At 51.8% G+C, this 20,444-nt stretch overlaps 1 protein-coding gene across 1 annotated transcript; it reads left to right on the top strand.

The window, feature by feature from the left end:
- Positions 1 to 6,984: 6,984 nt before the first annotated feature.
- CHIT1 (chitinase 1) lies at positions 6,985 to 19,887 on the top strand. The gene is made up of 11 exons (XM_032318938.1): positions 6,985 to 7,103; positions 8,161 to 8,190; positions 10,725 to 10,926; positions 11,500 to 11,556; positions 13,149 to 13,314; positions 13,546 to 13,670; positions 14,374 to 14,497; positions 16,685 to 16,870; positions 17,181 to 17,294; positions 18,760 to 18,886; positions 19,414 to 19,887. Exons 1-11 carry the CDS (start codon positions 7,079 to 7,081, stop codon positions 19,656 to 19,658), a joined length of 1,401 nt encoding a protein of 466 aa, XP_032174829.1. The 5' UTR covers positions 6,985 to 7,078; the 3' UTR covers positions 19,659 to 19,887.
- Positions 19,888 to 20,444: the final 557 nt, after the last annotated feature.

Raw genomic sequence — 20,444 nt, 5'->3', positions numbered from 1 at the left:
CTGCCTCCCCCAAACCTGTTATTGATAAGAGAAGCAGCTTCCCCCGGGATGTGGTCCACCAGGATCCAAAACCAAGCTGACATTTGGATGGGCAAGGCCACTGTCCGCATGACCAGAGAGGACCCAGTGTTTCCTTTGTCCCCAGAGGGTGTCCTGACTCCCAGACGTGAGTTTCAGCATGACTGAAGGCCACATCAGCCAGCAACCATGAACTGCACCCTTGTCCGGGACTCAGGCTCATCCAAGGTGCCCAGGGAGGAAAGGGAAGAGCTCAGAAGTCTCCACGCCACCCTGGATCTTCTTTTATCCAGCTTTGGGTGAGGCTGCAAATTCTCTCTCCTTCCTCACCTAGACTCAGGGGAGAAAGTCTTCTGCTAATACAGTAAGAGGTTTTGATTTGTATATTTAGACCATATATGCATCTTTGTTTATTTAGGGAGATGGTTGCATTTCTCCCATCAAGCAGCTACTTACTGAGCACTTGACATTGATCGAGAATTGAAGGATACTGAGAAGTAACATTCAGTTAATAGTTCACTCAACAGATATTTACTGAGGCCTCCTGTTCTATGCGCCAGCCTCTGGGGCAGTTGGCACATAGTAGTGGACAAACGGACTTGGTCCCTTCTCTTGGAGCCTCTGGTCTAGTGAGAGACACACACACGTTAAATACACAAACTTACAAAATAAGTATATAATCGCAAATTAGGATAAGGGCTTGGAAGAGAAAGTGCATGCTCCTTCAGGAGAGGGTATCAGGGACCCGGTGGACAGGGGAGGCCTCTGGAACAGGTGACAGTTGAGACAACACCTGGAGGACAAGAAGAGGGAAGAAAGCACATTCCAGGCAGAGGGAACAGAATGTGCCAAGTCCCTGAGGTGGGAGAGCGCTGGTCATGTTCGTGCTCATGAAGGAGATGCAGGGGGTGTGGTGACCAGAATGAGGATGAAAGGTGGGGCCGATCCCTTGGAAGCCATACTCTCTCTCTCTCAAGTTCTTTCCTTCTCTCTCTCTTCCTTTTCCCTCCTCCCTTCCTCTTTCTTTTCTCTTCTTTTCCTTTCTTTCTTTCTTTCTTTCTTTCTTTCTTTCTTTCTTCCTGAGAGAGAAAATCTTCAGCCAGCTCTACACTCAGTGTGGAGCCCGACGACATGGGGGTCCATCACATGACCCCGAGATCGTGACCTGAACAGAAACCGAGAGTCGGAGGCTTAACCGACCAAGCCATCCAGGCACCCCTCTTTCTTTTTTTCCAAAAGACAAGGATAAATCATCTGCTATGTGCTAGAGAATGTTTTAGGCACCAGAATGAAAGGAATAAACAGGATTAAGTCTCTCCCCTCACAGAGCCCGCCCTCTAGCGGTAGGAAACGGACCTACCTGCCTACCTGTGGACACATAGATGATGGATGGATCAATCAGCTTGGGGAAGAACTTGGGAGAAAACAAATCAGAACAGAAGAAGGAGAGCCTTGAAAGGCAGGCACTGCTTTACATGGATGTTCAGGAGAAGTCTGAGTGGGGGCCAGGAGCCAGCCGTGTGAAGATCACAGAGAAGAACTTTCCAGGCAGAAGCAACGGCAGGTGCAAAGGCCTTAATGAAAGAACAGACTTGGAATTTTCAAGAGACAAAGTTAAGGAGGTTGTATTTTACTCTGAGTTCGGCGGAAACCACAGAGAGGACTTAGCAGAAGAGTGACAGGACTGGACTGAACTTTCTCACAGCTCGCCCCAGCTGCCGTGTGGAGAATGGAGGGCGGGGGGCAAGAGAAGGAAGGAAGGACAGTTATGAGGTGGACGGGGGCTGGGGGTGGCGGAGGAGGTGGAACAGGAGGGAGGACTCCTCGTGGCACCCGGTCCTGTGAGGGTGGGGAAAAGGGGGAGGTCGGGGAGACTTCCTGGGTGACTGGAAGAACTGGCTGGAATGTGGGAAGAAGCAGTTAACGGACTTAAGTGAAGGCTCATCACACACTCAGCACAGGGAGGCACGGAGCCGTGTGGGGGGAGAAACCCGGGCCCGCCCGGCTGGGACGCCAGCTGCCAGCAAGGGCAGAACAGCGCACTGCTGGCCCTTGCGCTCATGATAAGATCTGGGTGGTGCTCGGTCACTTACAAGTCCTTCCATGAATTCTCTATCGAGTCCCTTCACAAGGAAGACAGGGAGTGTGATGTCCATTCCTCAGATGAGGAAACAGAGGCTTGGAGAGATTGTAACTCACCTCGGCTGGGACAACCAGGATGCGTATGAACCAGAGGAGGAATTTCAGCCTCGGAGTCTGCTCTCGGGTGGGGCAGGCTGGGGGTTTATCTTGAAGTTTTATTGTGTATCAGGCACACGGGTCTTACTTGAATTTGTTTTTTTGGAGCGTAGGAGAGGGTGAGAGAAGCCGCTGGGGATGAAGGTAGGGTATAAAGCCGCCTGATGTCGTCTCTTGGGAGATCCAAGGATGCCCACCCAGGTCTGTGGGTCTCCAAGCAGATGCTTTCCTGCTCCAGATGGGAGGGATGGCTCGCAGGTGGCAGGAGCTGGTATGAACACAGCATGACTGAGGAGGAGACAAGCTTTGACTCAGATGATCCCTATAAGATGTGCGGGACCAGGAAGGCTGCCCCAGGAAGGGCAAGGTCAAGGAGCAGAGGCCTGGCCTGCTGTTGATGAGAGCTTGCTGAAAGTAACATGATCTTTCAGCTTAGACATGGGCCCCTGCTCTAGAGGCTGAGACCTGCTTCCTTGAGTTAGAAACTCACGGGTGGGTATTCTGGATCAGTCCCTGGGGAAGATCCTTCCCCAGGTCCACCGGACATGGGCCTGCCTTCTGCTTGCCAGGCTTTGATCTCCAGGCTGCAGCTTTCTACTCCTTGTTATTTTGCAGTCTAGGTCAGGTCTCTCAGGTCAGCCTTGAGCACGCCCTACGTGGCCTGAGACATCATTGCAACACAGCTCCTTCCTTGCCAGCTTGCATGTCCAGTTCCTTCCCACCCAGAGCCCCTTACCAGAGATCACCCCAGCCTGCTGTCCTCGATCACTGCTTCTCAGCTGAGGGCATGCTCTGTCACTGTCGCTGCAGTGTGATGGGTGGCTTTGTCTGAGAAGACCCATCGCTGAATATCCCATGTGCTGGCCAGAACCATCTTGCCTTTCTCTCTTTGCCTTCCACCCCACTAGTTCTCAGAGCTCCGCCCTAGCACCCCTCCCCCTGGCCTCCCCTTGCCCTATCTGGCTGGGTTCTGCCACCCCCTTCATGTCCAGGGCTCCCCTCTGTCCTACCCTTGTCTTCACTGCTATATATGGTGTGCGGGGCCCAACCTTGATTCTTTCCAATTTGGTAAGACAATTAAGTCACTGACATCTAGGAAACCTGTTTTTCCTGCCCAATGGAAAGATTGCCTTTGTTGGACATATGTTTTCATATGTGCTCAGATCTACCTCTGTTTGTTTGCTCTGGAGCCAATTCCATGCCTCGATCCCAACAGATTTATAGTAAATTATATACAGTATGTCCCTAATCAGTACTATCTTTTTTTTTTTAACTTGAGGAGAATTGACATTTTTTTAAAAAAGATTTTATTTATTTATTTGAGAGAGAAAGAGAGTATGTGAGTGGGAAGGAGGGGTAGGGGCAGAGGGAAAAGCAGACTCCCCACTGACCAGGTTGCTCTACACAGAACTCAATCCCAGGACCCTGGGATCATGACCTGAGCCAAAGGCAAGTGCTTTCACTGACTGAGACAGCTGGGTCCCCTAAGGAGAATTTATTTTTTTAAAAAATGGTATTATTTCCCTGTGTAGGCAGATGTTTGAATCTTGTTTGTGTCCTGCAATAAGTTTTATAGATTTTATTTTTTAAAAAATTTCATTTGTTTATTTGACAGACAGAGATCACAAGTAGGCAGAGAGGCAGGCAGAGAGAGAGAGAGAGGAGGAAGCAGGCTCCCCACTGAGCAGAGAGCTCGATGTGGGGCTCAATTCCAGGACCCTGAGATCATGACCTGAGCCGAAGGCAGAGGCTTTACCCACTGAGCCACCCAGGTGCTCTGTTTTATAGATTTTAGTATCAAATTTATTATTAAATTTGGTCCTAAGTATTTTATAGCTTTTGACACTTCTGTAGATTAGACATTTGCCCCATTTCTATGGGGGCAAATGGTTTCTCTAATATAGAGAAAGCTATAAATTTTTGTATATTCACCTTAAATCTAGCAAATTCTGTTTTATTCCTGGTCTTTTTTTTTTTTTTTTTTTTTTTTTTTTTTGCTTTTGTCCATGTTGTTTCTCCACAGCATAGTTTCCTCCTGGTCTATTTTTTTTCCAGTCTAAAAATCGAAGGATTTTGCAGATATCCAAACATATCTATAATTATTGGCAATTATATCATTCATACACTATATATAATTTCCCCTTTTACTAGTATAATAGCCAAACATTTATTTATTTTTATTTCTTTGAGAGAGAGAGAGCAGGAGCATGAGGAGTGGCAGAGAGAAAGGGAGAGAGAGAATCCAAAGCAGACTCCCCACCGATTGTGGAGCCCAACACGGGGCTTGATCCCACAACCCTGACATCAGGACCTGAGCTGAAATCAAGAGTCAGACACTCCACTGACTGGGCCATCCAGGTGCCTCTAGAATAGGCACAATTTTTAAAACAGTGCTGAGCAACAGTGGTGGTAGCCTTCAAGCTTTCTTTATTACTTATTTTAATGGAAGTGCTTTTAGCATTTCAAAGTTCATGATGTGTATTGTTGGGTTTTAGAAAACAGGACCCATAGCTGCACTTGTCAGTGTCCCCAACCAAAGACAAGCCCTTCCCCCGCAGGGGGTGCCCTGGGAGCTGATGTGGAGAGGGGTTGATCTTAGTGTTAAGAGGACAAGGGTCAGAGCCCTGGACCCTCACCAGATTTTTACCAGAGGAACTTGGAGGAGCTTGTTTCCTATGTTAGGTTTCTACTTCTTTTCCTTTGAAGAAAGGGTCTGGGACAAAAATTCAAAGAAAACAATATTAAGAAGGAGAAGGAGGGTCAGCTGCGTTAACCAGGGTAGCGATGTTAATGGTGGGCTACTGGGGAGAGTGGGGACCCTGCCTGAGTCACAGCAGGTGGGTATTTGGAGCAACTCAGAACCCCGGGCCCCTGCAGTGCAGGGTCCTCTTGGGGTCAGAAAGCTGAGTCAGAAAAGCTCCAAGCTGACAGGTCAGTTTCGTTTGTGGGGGTGGCAGGCAAGTGAAAAAGGCCACCGGCACCTCTGGAGATTCAGTCTTCACTCCCACATTCACCCACCCCTTCCCGCTCACATGCAGGAGCTGAGGGCCTCTGCTGATCTCAGGGGGCCCTGAACTCCTTTGCAGGATCCCCAAGTGAAGGGAACAGAAATGACCAAAAAAGAGGCAGTGGCTGCGGCAGGGCCTGCCCATCCGGGTACCGTGGTCCCACCCTCTCAGGGACCTCACAGAGGTTACCGGGACCCTGAGCTCTGACACACCCAGAGACTGGGCAGAATTGGGAGTAAGAAGAGCTGCCGGCATGCAGTGCCTTCCCCCAGCGATCCTCTGCGGATTTCAGTTTATAGATGAAGAAACTGGAGCTCAGAGAATGTAAGGAAATGGCTCGAAGCTGTGCAGATAGGAAATGGCAGAGTGGGGATTAAAATCGAAGCAACTTGAACCCAGATCCGGCTCCCACCGGGCATTCCCACCCAGCCGGCCAGGGCATTCAAGTTAAGGTCAAGGGCCAAGGATCGGATCACCTAAAATCGGCCACGTTTCGCCTGGGACCCTAAAGTTCATGCACACACCAGACATTGTCTGCAGACAGAATAAGTAGCACAGACATGGTTAGATCCTATAGTGGGTTGAACGGTCCTCCTCCCCATACCCCCCCCCCCCCAAAAAAGAAAGAACCTCAGAATGTGACCTTATTTGGTATAAGGGTCTTTGCAGGTATAATTAAGGTAAGAATCTCAAGATGAGATCATCCTGGGTTAGGGTGAGCCCCAGATCCAAAGGCAAGTATCTTACTAAGAGGTGACAGAAGAGACACAGAAGACACAGGGGAAAGGCCATGAGGCAGAAGGCAAAGTGATGCTACCACCAGCCACGGAACACCAGAAGCTGTCAGAAGCTGGAAAGTGCAAGGAAAGATTCTTCTTTAGAAACTTCAGAGGACGGATGGCCCTGCCAACACCTCGCTTTCAGACTTCTGGCCTCTACCACCGAGAATGACTTTCTGTTGTTTTAAGCCTCCCCAGTTTGTGGGAATATGTGACAGCAGCCGTAAGAAATTAATATATATATAATTTATAGGAAACAAGGCATTTAAGGGGCACCTGGCTGGCTCAGCCAGTGGAGCGTGTGACTCTTGATCTTGGGGTGGTGTGTCAACTCAGGTTGGGCATAGAGCTTACTTTAAAAAAAAGAAAAAAAAAAAAGACAAAGAAAACCAAGACATTTAACACTCCTACAAGCTCATAGTTGCTGTTTGTCATTAGATATTTTTCTCAATCAGTGGAGATAAAATGTATTACTAGGCTTGGAGGGTCACAAAATAAGATTTTCATGAAATACACATTATATTTGCAACCCCACCATCTTACAGGGAGGGCAAGTGAATTCCAGAGGGAACAGTGGAGAAGGAACCACCAGGCTGGTCGGGCGTCCAGCTTCCCTGACTTGTGAGTCATTCCTCTTCGCGCCCCCCCCACCAAGCCCATTAAGCAATAGGTCACTCACAGTCTTCATCAACGCCCCACCAAGGAAATCAGAACCAGGCTGATCCAGCAGGATGCTTAGAATCACTTCCTGCTTCCCTCTCTTGACCCACGCAGTTGGATCATGCCAAGGGCCCAGTTTACACTCTGTGATTGTTCCAGAGAACTAAGAATTGCTAAAGGCCATTGTGTTAGGTTTGCCCAATCCATGATATGTGACACCCTAGCCCTTCACGCCACACCCCAGCTCCCCTCTCCTGCCTCCGCCACCCCCGATTTCAACACTCCAGGCTTCAGTGGAACAGTGCAGCCCGATAAAAGGAGAGAAGATCTAGCAAGCCGGTGGCGCTGGCTGGAGTCTGATGCCGAGCCAGCACCATGGCACGGTCCATGGCCTGGGCAGGTGAGTGGGCACTGTCTGGGAGAGTGGGCTGGGCATGGGCAGCTGTGAGGAGGTGAGAATGTAGCTATTAGGTGGCTTTTTGGTGCTGTCTGCAAGGAAGCAGGAACATTTGGGAGAACTTCAGAGGGTCATTCCATTCCTGTGGGGTCCCCCTGGGCTCTTTCAATCCAAGAGTCTTTGTGCTGCAAGAAAAGGCTTTTCTCAATGGGCTGAAATGGACTTTTCCTCCTCCTGTCCTGAAAGCCCAGAGTCGATGAACACCCTGGCAGTGGGTGGTTTTCTCTTTCCATGTCCTTAGGCTTCTGTGTTTGGCCTTTTTCAAGGGATGCCCACTGGCAATGGATTCTTCCCACAAGGATTCAACCCTGTGCTGGTTGTTCCGTAAGAAAGAGGACAGCCCGGGAGCCATGACCTGGGTGTCCTTGCAAGTGTTCACATAGGTTCTATTAGGATAACAGAAACATCCAGGGTCACCAGAAAGGTGAAATAAATCTTTCTAAAGGAGTCCTGCTGGGCCTGAGGTCTCCAAGGATGCTGGTAATTCAACCAAGCTCTTGTGAGGTGCGTCGGGAAAGCAGCACAAAGTAGGAAACTCATGGAGGTGAGCGGAGGCACAGAGGCCGCACGGAGAGACGGTGTCTCTGGCCTAGCTCTTCCACACTGGCTCGTAACAGCCCCAGGACAGGTTTTCTGATTGCTCCAAAAGAGAAATATTCTCTCTGAAACCTCACGAGTCAGGGGTTTTCCTAGAATCTTCCTAAATACACTCCACTCTCCACTGACGGCTCTAGGGACGAACCATCTTCCCTCGCAGAAACTTCCATCAGCTCTGGGGCTAGTCCAGGCCAGGGAGGGGCCCCTGCCATCTGGCCGGGGTGAAGGGATGGACCCAGTACCCTCCTGGGTCCCTTTTGGACAGAAGTGTGATTCAGAGAAAACCATCCTTTGCCTACCCCTCTCTGACCACCCCTACCTCCCAGGCTTCAAGAAGCAGACAGGGTCCAGGAAAAATACGAATGACCAGTTAACCTCCGCCTTCTTTCTTGTGCCGCCTTAGGTTTGATGGTTCTGCTGATAATCCAATGGGGTGAGTGGAGTCTTCTTTGCAGTTTTGTTGTTTCTTTGATTGTTGTTTGTTTGAAGTAGGCTCCACACCCAGCGTGGAGCCCAACACAGGGCTTGAACTCACAACCCTGAGATCAAGACCTGAGCTGAGATCAAGAGTTGGACACCCCCTTTTTTTGGAGGGGGAGGGTAAGCGACACCTTCTTGAGGCTAGCCCTGGTTCCATCAGCCCCTTCCCTCTGCTCGCCCCCGCACTCACTCCACACCCCGACCCCCACCCCACATTAAGAGCTCTTGCCAGATTTCCGTGGGGCCTCTCCTCCAAAGGTCAGACCCCTACAGGTGTCCTTGTGCCAGAAACAGGTTCTTACTGCCTTACCCACTTGCTGAACTGCATGACCCTGGGGCCAGCTTCACTGTCAAGCTCTCTCGGGTCTTCCCTGAGGTCCCTTGCTGCAGCCTCTGTGCTCTCACAGAGCTGAACACATTTCCCTATGTGTACATCAGGGTTGCTAATGATCAGTGTAGATGTCTCCCTGACCAGCGGTGAGCTACTGGAGGTAAGGAGCCCAAGGCTCACCCAGCTCCATGCCCCAGCCCCTTAGCTCCGCCTGGACAACACACCCACTCCTGTTTCTGTTGGACTGATGGCATATAGGGCTCGGGAGAGCCCGAGGGGACCTCTTCCCATCTCGGACAGGTGCGAGATCTCCGGAGGATGCTCAGCAACTCGGATTCTGGGGTTCCCTTCCCACCCCACTCCTTGTGCGTCAGCGGCTCCAGGAATGCTGGCTTCTCAGACCCTCATCTTGAGGCTGGGCTGTGACGTTAGACAAACGGCGGCCCTCCTCGTCTCACAGGAGGCAACAGCCAGGAGCCACAGAAAAAACAAACGTGGGGAAGAAAGGTTGAAGATTTCCCTAAAAGCTTCAGCCCAAGTTACTCTGGGCTTATGGTCTGGTGTATATATTAACAGAGTCTTGTGTGAATGAAGGGGTAATACATGTAAAGCACTTAGAATAGAGCTTGCTGTCCGCTAGCACTGTTCTGAGTATTTAATATAATATATTTACTCTTTCTTCCTACAACAGTCCTTTGAGATAGAAACCATGATCATTCTCATGGTTTGGAGCAGGAAGCTGAGTAACCTGGCTGGAAGGTGGCAGAGCTGTGATTTCAGCCCAGGCATTAGAATTCCAGAGACCCTGCTTTTAACCACCGCATTTTATTGCTGCTATAGTACAAAAATCCATGTGTGATATTAGATATAACAAGATATGATGTAAGAAGAACCTCCATGCTTCCTCCTAGATAGTCCTAGGATGTATTGTTCCCCGGGTTAACCCTTTGCTTTGAAGAGTTCACCAGTCCTCCCCCTACATCAGTGCAGGTTACACTTCCAGTCCCCACTGGCAAGTTCTACTCCTGCATGGCCTCTGGCTAGAGCTGGTGACCCCCCAAGGACTCCAACTTCTCCTTTGGGAGCTACCCGTCTGCCCAGGGGAGTCCCAGACAGCCCCTCATGCTCTGGGTTTCCACACAGCCTCCTGTAGACACTTTGCACCTCTTCTCCCTCGCCTGACCTCTCACTAGCCGCTTAGAAGCCAAAGGGGACTGCAGAGAGACCCTGTCGGGGCTAAAGGAAGTCCTAGGGTCTAGACACTGGCCATAGATGTGCTCCAGTACAAACCCATGATTCCGCCGTTCGTGGCATAAAATGTTGGCTTGTGCAAACCATACCCTCATAGACCACAAGTTCTGGAAGAGACCTCAGAGACCACACAGTCATTTTCCAATGGGGGCCCTGGGCCAGAGCTGAAGAGGGAGTCGCCCCAAAATGCATTTCTGACAGATGCAGGAATAAAAAATCAGCCTTCTCCCTGTCTGGTTATCTGGTCAACCTAGCATAACGCTGGCCTCTGTGGGGGCCGTGACTGCTAGACCAACCCCTTAGAAACAGGCATTCCCTCCCCCAAAGTTCCCAAACTTTCTGGGGATTCCAGAAATAAGCTGCCTTTTCCTAGATTAATTTTTTTAAGCTTTTATTTATTTATTTGATAGAGAGAGACACAGTGAGAGAGGGAACACAGCAGGGGGAGTGGGAGAGGAAGAAGAAGCAGGCTTCCCTCTGAGCAGGGAGCCCAATGCGGGACTTGATCCCAGGACCCTGGGATCATGACCTGAGCCGAAGGCAGCCGCTTAATAACTGAGCCACCCACGCGTGCCCCACCTTTTCCTAGATTAAATAAGCTCTTCATTAGAACCTTATCAGCGATATTAATAAACCTAGATCCTCTGCAAGAAATAAAACTTTTTTAAAAGCAAGACTAAAACATGAATGCAAGCATGTAACTGGGCCCTCTTTCCTGCTACTTCATGTGTTTGCGTTTGAATGAAACTTCTGAAGTATTCCATGCTGCATTTTGAAAGTTCTGCCTCCCTGCCTTCAGCTGGTCCAGAGTCTCTGACATTATGTAGTTCTGCCCTGGGCGGAAGGTGCCCGTCCTCAGCGGACCTTTATGACCACCATTTCTTTTCTTTGTCCCCAATGGCCAGGCTCTGCCGCAAAGCTGGTTTGCTACTTCACCAACTGGGCCCAGTACAGACAGGAGGCCGCTCGCTTCTTACCCAAGGATGTGGACCCGAACCTGTGCACCCACCTCATCTACGCCTTTGCCGGCATGAACAGTCACCAGCTCAGTTCTCTAGAGTGGAATGACGAGGTGTTATACCAGGAGTTCAACGGCCTGAAGAAGATGTGAGCTGCTCTGGAGGGGGATGGGAAGTAGAGAAGCCAGGTACCTCCTCGCAGAGCCAGAAATCTTCCCCAGCACTGCGGTGAGGCTATAGACCTGCTGTGTGGCTTTGGGCAAGTCACATCACCTCTCTGGGCTTTCCCGTGCTTATGTGGAAGAGGTAGGCATAGACAGGGACTCCTTAAGGCCCCTTTCAGTTTAAGTCTGCGTGGGCTCTGGGTTGGGAAACTGCTTCCTTCTGCTGGGAATGCAGGCCCTTCTTCTTCCTAAAGTCTATCCATCCTCTAGCTCAAGCATCATCCCCACTTTGACAAAGCCTTTCTGTGGATCCACCTGATCTCTCATTTCTGAGTTCTTTGTGTGTCTATCTCCCCAGCGAGATGGGAGCCCTTGAAGGCAGGAACATGCCTTTTCTTTCACAATCTAGAGCTGTGCATAGGGACTTACACAACCCCCACCCCATCAGTGCCCATCAGAGCACCTACCACCCCTTGCTTTCTCCATCAGTGAGGTGAGCCCCAAAACCTGGCTGGGTGTTAAAATCTGTAAATACCAGCATGTGTTATCTTTCCTAGGAATCCCAAGCTGAAGACACTGCTTGCCATCGGGGGCTGGAACTTCGGCACCCAGAAGTGAGTTGGCCGTGGGCCCCTGTAGGGCAGAGCCACTAGGTGGGGACCTGACTCACTGGCAAGAGAGAGCCCTGGTCAGGGAATCAGACCAGGCTGAAGTGTAATCAGAGCAAGGGGGTCAGGAGGGGAGCCTGGAGTCTGGGGGCTGACCTTCCTCTTGGGCTCTTGGTACCTCCCTGGGAGGGCCGTGGAGGGGGCTGAGCTCCAGAATGTTTGTTACACACCCAGCCTCGCCAGCAGCACAGGACAGATTCTGACCCCGTTCCAGTTCTCAGTCTCTTCCTCCTAGAAATGGGTCAAGGGAGAGTCCTAACTAATCCCAGGGAACACAGAGTGTCTATATTTTCTGAGCTCTAAAACAGGATACCTTATCTGAGAATTTTTGTTCCACTTCTGGGTGTCAAAGGCCATTTGTGAGAGCGAGCTTGGCTGCCAAAAATACTGGCATTTCTAGGACATTTTTGAGGAATTATAGAGATAACAGAATGAGGTATTTGAACCTAGACATTTCCTAGAAAGTCCAGAATACAAGGTTCCCAAAGTTCTAAACTATTCTTTCTAAAACTTTGTGTGTGTGTGTTTTTTAAAGATTTTATTTATTTATTTATTTGTTTGTTAGAGAGAGAGAGAGAGAATGAAAGCACAAGCAAGGGGAGTGGCAGACAGGGGAAGAAGCAGGCTTCCCACTGAGCAGAGAGCCCGATTTGGGGCTTGATCCCAGGACCCCAGGATCATGAACTGAGCTGAAGGCAGACACTTAACCAACTGAGCCACCCAGACATCCCATTTCTAAAACTTTCTGGATCATGGGCCCTTTTGAAAACCCAATGAAATTTATGGCCCACCTTCCCCAAATACTGTATATATGCAGATTTTTTACTGGAATAAGGGGTTCTTAGCCTGGGGATCCTGGCACGTGGATCCCACTTCAGAACTAATTAATTAAATTAATAAATCAATAGAAAACCAACTAAAATAAGATTAGTCTATAACCTTGAGACACTTCTTAGAGGGATCCTGGCAGTCAGGAGGATGGGGAGGAGGGGGTTCCTCTGGCGGCGCGGGATTTCGCGGAGCTCTGATCTGGTAATAGCACAAGCCTTTTACATATGCGAGTTTGAAGAAAATGACCGTGTGAACCGACCAGGGACAGAGCAGCCGGCTTTCGGGTTGCCCAGGTCCTCACTCACCTTGCTGTACTCTCCCCGTTCATTTTAGAAACTGATCTTTCTTCTTTTCTAAACCTCCCCGCTGGGCTGACAGCTAGCTCCGGTTCAGGGTAGGACAGTTTCCTGAGCAAGGACACGGCAGCAGGCTGGTGGAGGGAATTAGGGAGGCAAAGCTCCAGACAAGTCAGTGTGCCCTGGGGACAGGACACACTTCAGACCGTCTCTTTTCCAAGGCCAGGCTGATAGCTCCAGGGCCAACATTGCAGCAGGCCTCTGACGCAGCCCTCCCAGCATGCCATGCCCCCCACCCCCGGCCCAATGGTGGACCACCAATATCCAGAGGAGTTTTTCACTTGCATCTGAGGGAGAGAGAGGCCCCCTTGTCAGCAAGGCAGGCCCACAAAGCCCTTCATAACCCCACAGGTTCACAGATATGGTGGCGACAGCCAGCAACCGTCAGATCTTTGTCAACTCAGCCATTAAGTTTCTGCGCAATCATGGTTTTGATGGCCTTGACCTTGACTGGGAGTACCCAGGAAGCCGGGGGAGCCCTCCTTCAGACAAGCAGCGCTTCACAGCCCTGGTGCAGGTGTGGCTAGGCGGGGGAGGGGTCAGCCTGCTGGCCAGGGGGGCCCAGATCAACGGCCTCAGGGGATACATGAGTGCTGCTCTGTCCCCAGGGCCCGCTGTCTTGTGTGTTAGCATAGCACAGACCAGCCCTGTGGTCGGTTTTCAGACTCCCAAAGGGGAACATCTGCTTGGGGCCCCCAGGGACCTAGCTGGTCCCTGCCTCTGGGCTCACCCTGAGCTGCCCCTGCAGGACCTGGCCAAAGCCTTCCAACAGGAAGCCCAGACTTCGGGGAAGGAACGTCTTCTTCTGAGCGCAGCCGTCCCAGCCGGGAGAACAAACATAGATGCCGGATACGAGGTGGACAAAATTGCTCAGTGAGTCTCAGGCATATTGTATGGAACCTGCGCGCTCCAAAGCTGAGCAGCCCCAGGAGGAGAGCAGGTGCTCACCTGCGAGGTGTGGTTCTGGAAAACACCGGCCCCTCCAGCAGCGAACCCAGGAAGGATCTGCTCCCCCTGTCTGCTGCTCCAGGGTCCCGATGCTCTCTTTCGGAATCCTTGCCCTTTTCCTTGGAAACTCAGTCTTAACATCAAGTACCCTGGGAGGGCAAGTGTGAAGGCCAGAGGACGAGTCAGCTCGATTCCTGCACACTGACGTGCTGCGTGTGCACCCGCGTGCCTGTTAGAGACGCGGAATCTCTGACCCTACCACGGCCTCCTAAAGTAGGGCCTGTGTTCGGATGAGATTCCCAGGTGATTCGTGGGCACACAAAAATTTGAGCAACACTGAGCTAGATTTCCCTCCAGAATGGTGAAAGCACGAGGTGTCCTGAGCTTCCTGGAGGAGGGATGCCGGAGATGGGAGTTGCTAACCCCACAGTGTCAATGACAATGACCTCAATACTGGGAGCTTGGGGGGAACAAGGCAGTGCTGTCTAATGACCTCTTACAGACCGGGGATGACCCTGTACCCCTGTGTCTTACCATGAGGGCCCGTCCTTGGCCCCACAGGGAGGGCAAGAAGGAGCAAGGAGGGGTGATCGCTAGCCCCTCACCCTTCTCCCCACACCTCCTGCAGGAACCTGGACTTTCTTAGCCTCATGGCTTATGACTTCCATGGCTCTTTTGAGAAGACCACCGGACACAACAGCCCCCTCTACAAGAGGCGGGGGGAGAGCGGGGCAGCAGCCGAATTGAACGTGGTGAGTGGTTGCAGTGGGGAGGCAGGACTCCTCATTCCCAGGCCCTGTCAGGTGGCTTTTTTTTTTTTTTTTAAGATTTTATTTATTTATTTATTTGTTTGAGAGAGAGCAGGAGCCTGGGCCGGGTGGTGGTGAGGGACAGAGGGAGAGGGAGAAGCAGACTCCCCGCTGAGCTGGGAGCCTGATCCCAGGACCCTGGGATCCTGACCTGAGCCAAAGACAGAGCTTAACTGACTGAGCCCCCCAGGCGCCCCCAGTCTGAGGCCCTAATGGAAACAAAAGCAGGATAACCAATAGCGCAGAGTTGCTGGGACTTTCTCGTCCTTTGCTTGTTTCTTTTCTCCTCCTGTGCAAATGCTGAGGGGAAACCTTACTCCTGTTCTCCTGTTTAGCATCCTGGCTGATAGTAGACACAGCAAACCAATTTAACGACATCAAACAAAGCAGTGACTCGTTGGGGGGCTGTCTTTGACCTTCAATGTCCTACAAAAATGACTTCTCGCTTTCTTCACATCCCCCACCGCATTTCCTTTAAGACCATGGGTAAACTTTCCCTCCTGGTTACTCTGATTGACCTTGTGGAAGGTGCTTTCAGAGACAGAAGCTTTCCCAAGCTAATAACACATCAGCGGATATCCCTCAGGGTTGGGCCTCCTCCTCCCCCACCCCAGACCCTGGAAAGGGCAGGTCTGGTTTCAGGCTGGGGTGGGTGGAGGCTTCCTGCCCGGCTCACCCTGGTGGAGCAGCCCAGAGGGTTGTTTATAAGCCCACTCTACATTTTTTAAAAAAGTTAAGAATAACCGAATTGTTTCTATTCAAAATAGACAAACAAAAACACCCTAAATAAAAATGTTTTTTAATTTGGGGGAGCCCACATCCTAGTGTATCAGCTAGGATAGAACATCTTCAACTTCTGGGGCTCTTTCACAAATAAGGGACACATCTTTGGGTATTTGAGTCAGGCATTCATAGTACACACTGAGCCCAGCCCCTGCACCCCTATCTGGAAAACTGTGCAGGTCCCGGGGGGAAGCCAGCCCAGTCCAGCAGGGAAATACCCCAGAGATGTTCAGCTGAGAGTCGAAGGCCCGGAAGTCCCACCAGCACTGTGCTGTCCAGGCCGTGCGCCTTCAATCCACGTAGGGGAAGGGAGGCCCTTCTCCTCTTACGAGGAGGCCTTCTACTCTCTGTACTGTGTGTCCACGACTGCTTCTGGCCACAGAGTGACTTTTCCAAACGTGCACAAAGTGCCATAGAGCTCAGCAGGGGGGCCCACCCTCTGCCTTCGGAAAGCTCCAGTCTGATCAGAGATAAATCATGTAGACCAGCAGAAAGAAAGAAATACAGATGCATTTAGTGAGAAGTGTCCCTTCCTTAAGTGCTAGGAGGGGACGGAGTGACAGGAGGACTTGGATTTGAACCGTGCGGCTTCCTGGGGGAAGCGAGCCTGTAATCCTGACCTGGGGGCGGGGTCTTCCCTATTCATTTATCCCAAATCCTTAGACTGGGTACCTCTGCATGTCACAGGCAGGGGGTGTCACGTCAAGTCATGCGTGAGGGGGAAAGTCCTGGCGGGGACACATGAGGACGCCGTGTACTCATTGGTTCTTCCTGTTGGAGCACCCAAGTGTTGAGCACTGTTCTAGGCACGAGGGACATAGAGATAAAGGAGACCAGGTTCCCGGCTCCCATACTGGGTGGAACTTCAAATGACTATGAGCTCAAGCGTGATCACAGCTTCCCCTGCCTGCGTTTTGCTGGACCTTCTAGCTGCGCCATATCTTGCAATTCTTGCCATTTTAATTGTTTTCATGTTACGGACAGGAAGCCTGAGGCTCAGCAAAGTGAAGTAGTGACGCGGCTGACCCAGGCAGGGATCTCGGCCGCTTTGCGCTTTGACGCATCCCGAGCATCTAGCCCGGTTCCCAGGGCCGGGGGCGGGGGTCATCCATAAATATTGGCTCTGTAAATGGTTGTCAGACTACAAAGCTCATGCTCATCGGCCAGAGTGCCATGTGGCTTCTCTCTCTTTGGGGTCAAAGATCTAAGACAGGACCTAAAGAAGACAGGACAGGCTTGGAACACTACTAAGGCCTGTGATGTTCCTCTGAAGCTCCTGGCTTTGGACGGCCAGAACCAGGCCAGAGACAAAGCGAGTTAACCCTGCCCCTCCTCATCCCTCATCAGGACTCCGCCGTGCAGCTGTGGCTGCAGAAGGGGACCCCTGCCAACAAACTGATCCTTGGCATGCCCACCTACGGACGCTCCTTCACCCTGGCCTCCCCATCAGACACTGGAGTGGGGGCCCCAACCACAGGGCCTGGAACCCCTGGCCCCTTCACCAGAGAGGGAGGGCTACTGGCTTACTATGAGGTAGGACAATCCACAGCCACCCCTCATATGGGGTGGGGTGGGGGGCTGCTGCTTCTCCCATAGTTTCTGAATGAGGATGCCAGGCAAAGTGAATTCTGGCCTGGCGAATTCCATCCCTATCTGTCATTTTGTATCATCGTTAAACCCCAGTGCCTCATTGAATCCAGGGTTCTAGGTCATTCAATCTGGAACCTCCTAGGTCCTGCAGGTTCCCTCAGACAGGAGTTTTCCACTCTCTGCTCTCCTCTCGGCCAAGGAGGCACAGGTCCCTCCTCCCCAGGCTCCCCAGCTCTGCCCTCTGCTCCTACAGGTCTGCTCCTGGAAGGGGGCCACTCAGCACAGAATCGAGGACCAGAAGGTGCCCTATGCATTGCAGGGCAACCAGTGGGTGGGTTTCGATGACGTGGAGAGCTTCAAAACCAAGGTGAGACCCAGCCCTGCTGGGAGGGGGTGGACCTGGGTGGGCCCGAGGCTGTCAATAGCACTGAACGGTAGCATTGAGAACCTCTTCAAAGAGAAGTCTCCTTTAAAATATCTCAACATGTCACAAACCTTCTCGTGATAGCATTTTACATTTTTACCACCTATTGATTAAGAAAGACGCAATCACAAAAAGTCACTCTATCATGAGTAACACTCTTGAAAGAATTTGTATTTTATGACATACTTGCATTTGTATTCAACAAAATACAAATTCTACAGACATAGGGAGAGAAGAAATACATACAGTGAGGTGTATCCTCTTATTCAGCTCATTGACAGTATTTGGTGCATGTTCAGAGTATAGAGTTTTTCGTTTACTTATATGACCCACCCCAACCGACTCTTGCTCAATATCAGTGGCTGAAAAAGAGTGCATTTATGTATTTCTTTCTTTTTTTTTTTTTTTGACATTTTTAAATTTAAATTCAATCGAGTAACATAAAATGTTGGTTTCAGAGATATAGATCTGTGATTCATTAGTCTTATATAACGCCCAGTGCTCTTAACATCACATGCCCCCCCCCCAAGGTCTATCACCCAGTTACCCCTTCCCTCCACCCCACTCCTCCATTTATGTGTTTCCATGACTCTCTCCCCCATGAGATCGTGACCTCCTATAGAGGCACCGCAGGGTGCCTTCTGGACAAGTCACTTCTCTTCCGATGCAGGGAATGGCAGGTCTTTCTAGAGGAGTAGATCAAGGGCTCTGGAAGAATTGAGCAGGGAGTGTGATCCCAGCTGGAGGAGACAGGAGAAGGGGTCATGATGGAAGGGTCTTTGAGAAAGTCTGAAAGCAGAGAAGGTGCGTGGGCCTCAGACCTGCCCTACCTTCCAGCCCCCGCCTCACTCCAGGGCCTCCCCCGACCTCTGGCAGGCTTAGAGGGATAGGGAAGCCCCTTAAGAGAACACACAACCCTTTCCCAGGGATGAGTTGGAGATCTAGTCGGGGAGAGAAGGCCCTCAAGGGAGGACAAAGACCTGAAGATAGGAAATTGATCAGATTTCTGGGGAAGCTTTGTCGTCCCTATGGTAACTGGATTCATCACAACCAGCAGGCAGTGCCCCCAAACATAGCAGCTCAGCCCAGGAAAGACGGAGATGTTAAAGCTTCCAACCTAGGGAAGTCCACACACACACCCACTTCTCATACCTCCACCCTCACCTCCACCCCAGGCCATACTCCTGCTGAGATGGGAGGATTCCAGAATGACTTGTGCCCAGTGGGGATCAGGTCTCAGTCTCCTGGGCTTCCAGCCTGGGCCTGTGTCCGGAAGCCTGGACTGCTCCTGGCCTGGGGGTGCTGGAAACAAGAGCCCTGTCTCAATGAGGAAGCCAGAGGAGGGACTGTGGGACGGCCTGCCCAGGCTGCCCCAGACTCTGCCACCTGTACCTTGCTCCCCACACAGGCCAGCTACCTGAAGCAGAAGGGCCTGGGCGGGGCCATGGTCTGGGCACTGGACATGGATGACTTTGCTGGCTTCTTCTGTAACCAGGGCCACTACCCCCTCATCAAGGCACTGCAGCTGGAGCTGAGTGAGTAAAGAGCCGGGGGCAGAGGCAGAATCTGTGGCTAGGGTACCAACACCCGCTCTGTGAGCTGCAGGTCCTGGCTCCTTCTGAGGAAACAACTTTGCCCAGTACTGCAATTTCCCAAATTTCATGCGCTCCGGGGGCTAAGGAAACTGTTGAAATCATTCTCTTTCCAGGCTCTTCTTCCCCTTTCTGACTGTGGCAATGCCCTTTGGGAGTGTTGGTAACCGGGGCTTCCCTCTGGGGGCCCTCAGCCCAGGAACCGCAGCTCGTGCCTCTCCTTTTAAAGGGAAAGTAGTTTGCCCTCAGCCTGCAGTGCGAGACCCCCGGTGGTCCTTGCTGGTCTGTGCAGATAGGAGATGGCTATTGACAGCCTCTTGCCCACAGCCTGCCCCCACGTGTCCCGCTGAGCAGTGCTGCAGGGCATGGCTGCTGTCAGGCTGTTCTCCACCTGGGGCATCTGGCCGCTCTCTGCCTGTGGGTTGGGATCCCTTGGGGGAGACCTGGCTGAATCTTCCCTCTCTCCCCAGGTCTTCCCTCTTTGCCTTCAGGCACCATAGAACCTGAAGTCCCCATACCAGGCCGGCCTTCTGAACCTGAGCATGGCCCCGGCCTCAAACAGGACACCTTCTGCCAACGCAAAGCCGACGGCCTCTACCCTAACCCTCAGGACCGGAGCAGCTTCTACACCTGTGCAGGGGGGAGACTGTTCCAGCAGAGCTGCCCGCAGAGCCTGGTGTTCAGCTCCTCCTGCAAATGCTGCACGTGGAGATGAGCGCCTGAGACCCCTAGAGCCGCGGCCACCAACCAGGCCAGGGCCCAGAGTCACTCCAAGGCCTGCCTTCCCAGCTCTCCCGGGGGGGGGGGGGGGGGGGGACCTGCAATCCCCCAGACCTCTCAGCCTTGCTTCCTTTTGTCCTGGCTCTCCTGGGCTGCCTCTTTTACTTGCAAAATAAATCTGGTTTGCACTCCACTGTCCTGAGTGCTGTGACTTACAGTGCCTCTCTAAGCACCCTGTTGATTAAAACAGGGGAGGTGGGGAAGCCACGAGGAGAGGGTAGCGTAAGGCACGCAGAGGTGTGAAACAGGTGAGAAGGCTGTCCATTTGGGGTGTGAGAGGCCCCGCATCAAGTCTCACCACATCCCAGCCAGCAGCTCTCAGGACCCAGGTGACCACCAGAGAGCTCTTTCTGCCTGCCTCCGCTCAGGTGTCATCCCCAAGATTCACACTAGATGGCAGCAGAGAAGAGCTTTGCTTGGCCCTCGGGACTCCGCGGCACGGATTAGCAGGAAAATGGGATTCCAGGCCCCACGTAGGTACTGAGCGCTCTCTTTGAGAGGACTCCTCTTTTAAGCCCCTCCCTTGCCTTATGTCTCCTATGGCTCTGATGGGCCAGAAAAGGCAGGGACAATGATATCCTCATTTCACAGGAATTAAAACCGAAGACTGACTGCCCCCCACCGCGTCTGAGTGCAGAACGGAGGCCTCCAGGGGCCAGGATGGGCCGGCAGAGCGCCACGCACAGCCCCCGGATAACTGAGCCATCCGGATGCCCCTTGC

This window comes from Mustela erminea, chromosome 17 (genome assembly GCF_009829155.1).
Source record: "Mustela erminea isolate mMusErm1 chromosome 17, mMusErm1.Pri, whole genome shotgun sequence".
Classification (NCBI taxonomy): Eukaryota; Metazoa; Chordata; class Mammalia; order Carnivora; family Mustelidae; genus Mustela; species Mustela erminea.
Note: the sequence above shows the minus strand (reverse complement) of the source record. Positions and strands in the feature narration are given on the sequence as shown.

Excerpts from the sequence above, each read along its gene's own strand:
- CHIT1 (XM_032318938.1), top strand. The coding sequence starts at position 7,079 with ATGGCACGGTCCATGGCCTGGGCAG. Across the intron at positions 13,315-13,545 it reads GCTTCACAGCCCTGGTGCAG|GACCTGGCCAAAGCCTTCCA; the intron begins GTGTGGCTAGGC and ends CTGCCCCTGCAG. Across the intron at positions 16,871-17,180 it reads GGCTACTGGCTTACTATGAG|GTCTGCTCCTGGAAGGGGGC; the intron begins GTAGGACAATCC and ends CTGCTCCTACAG.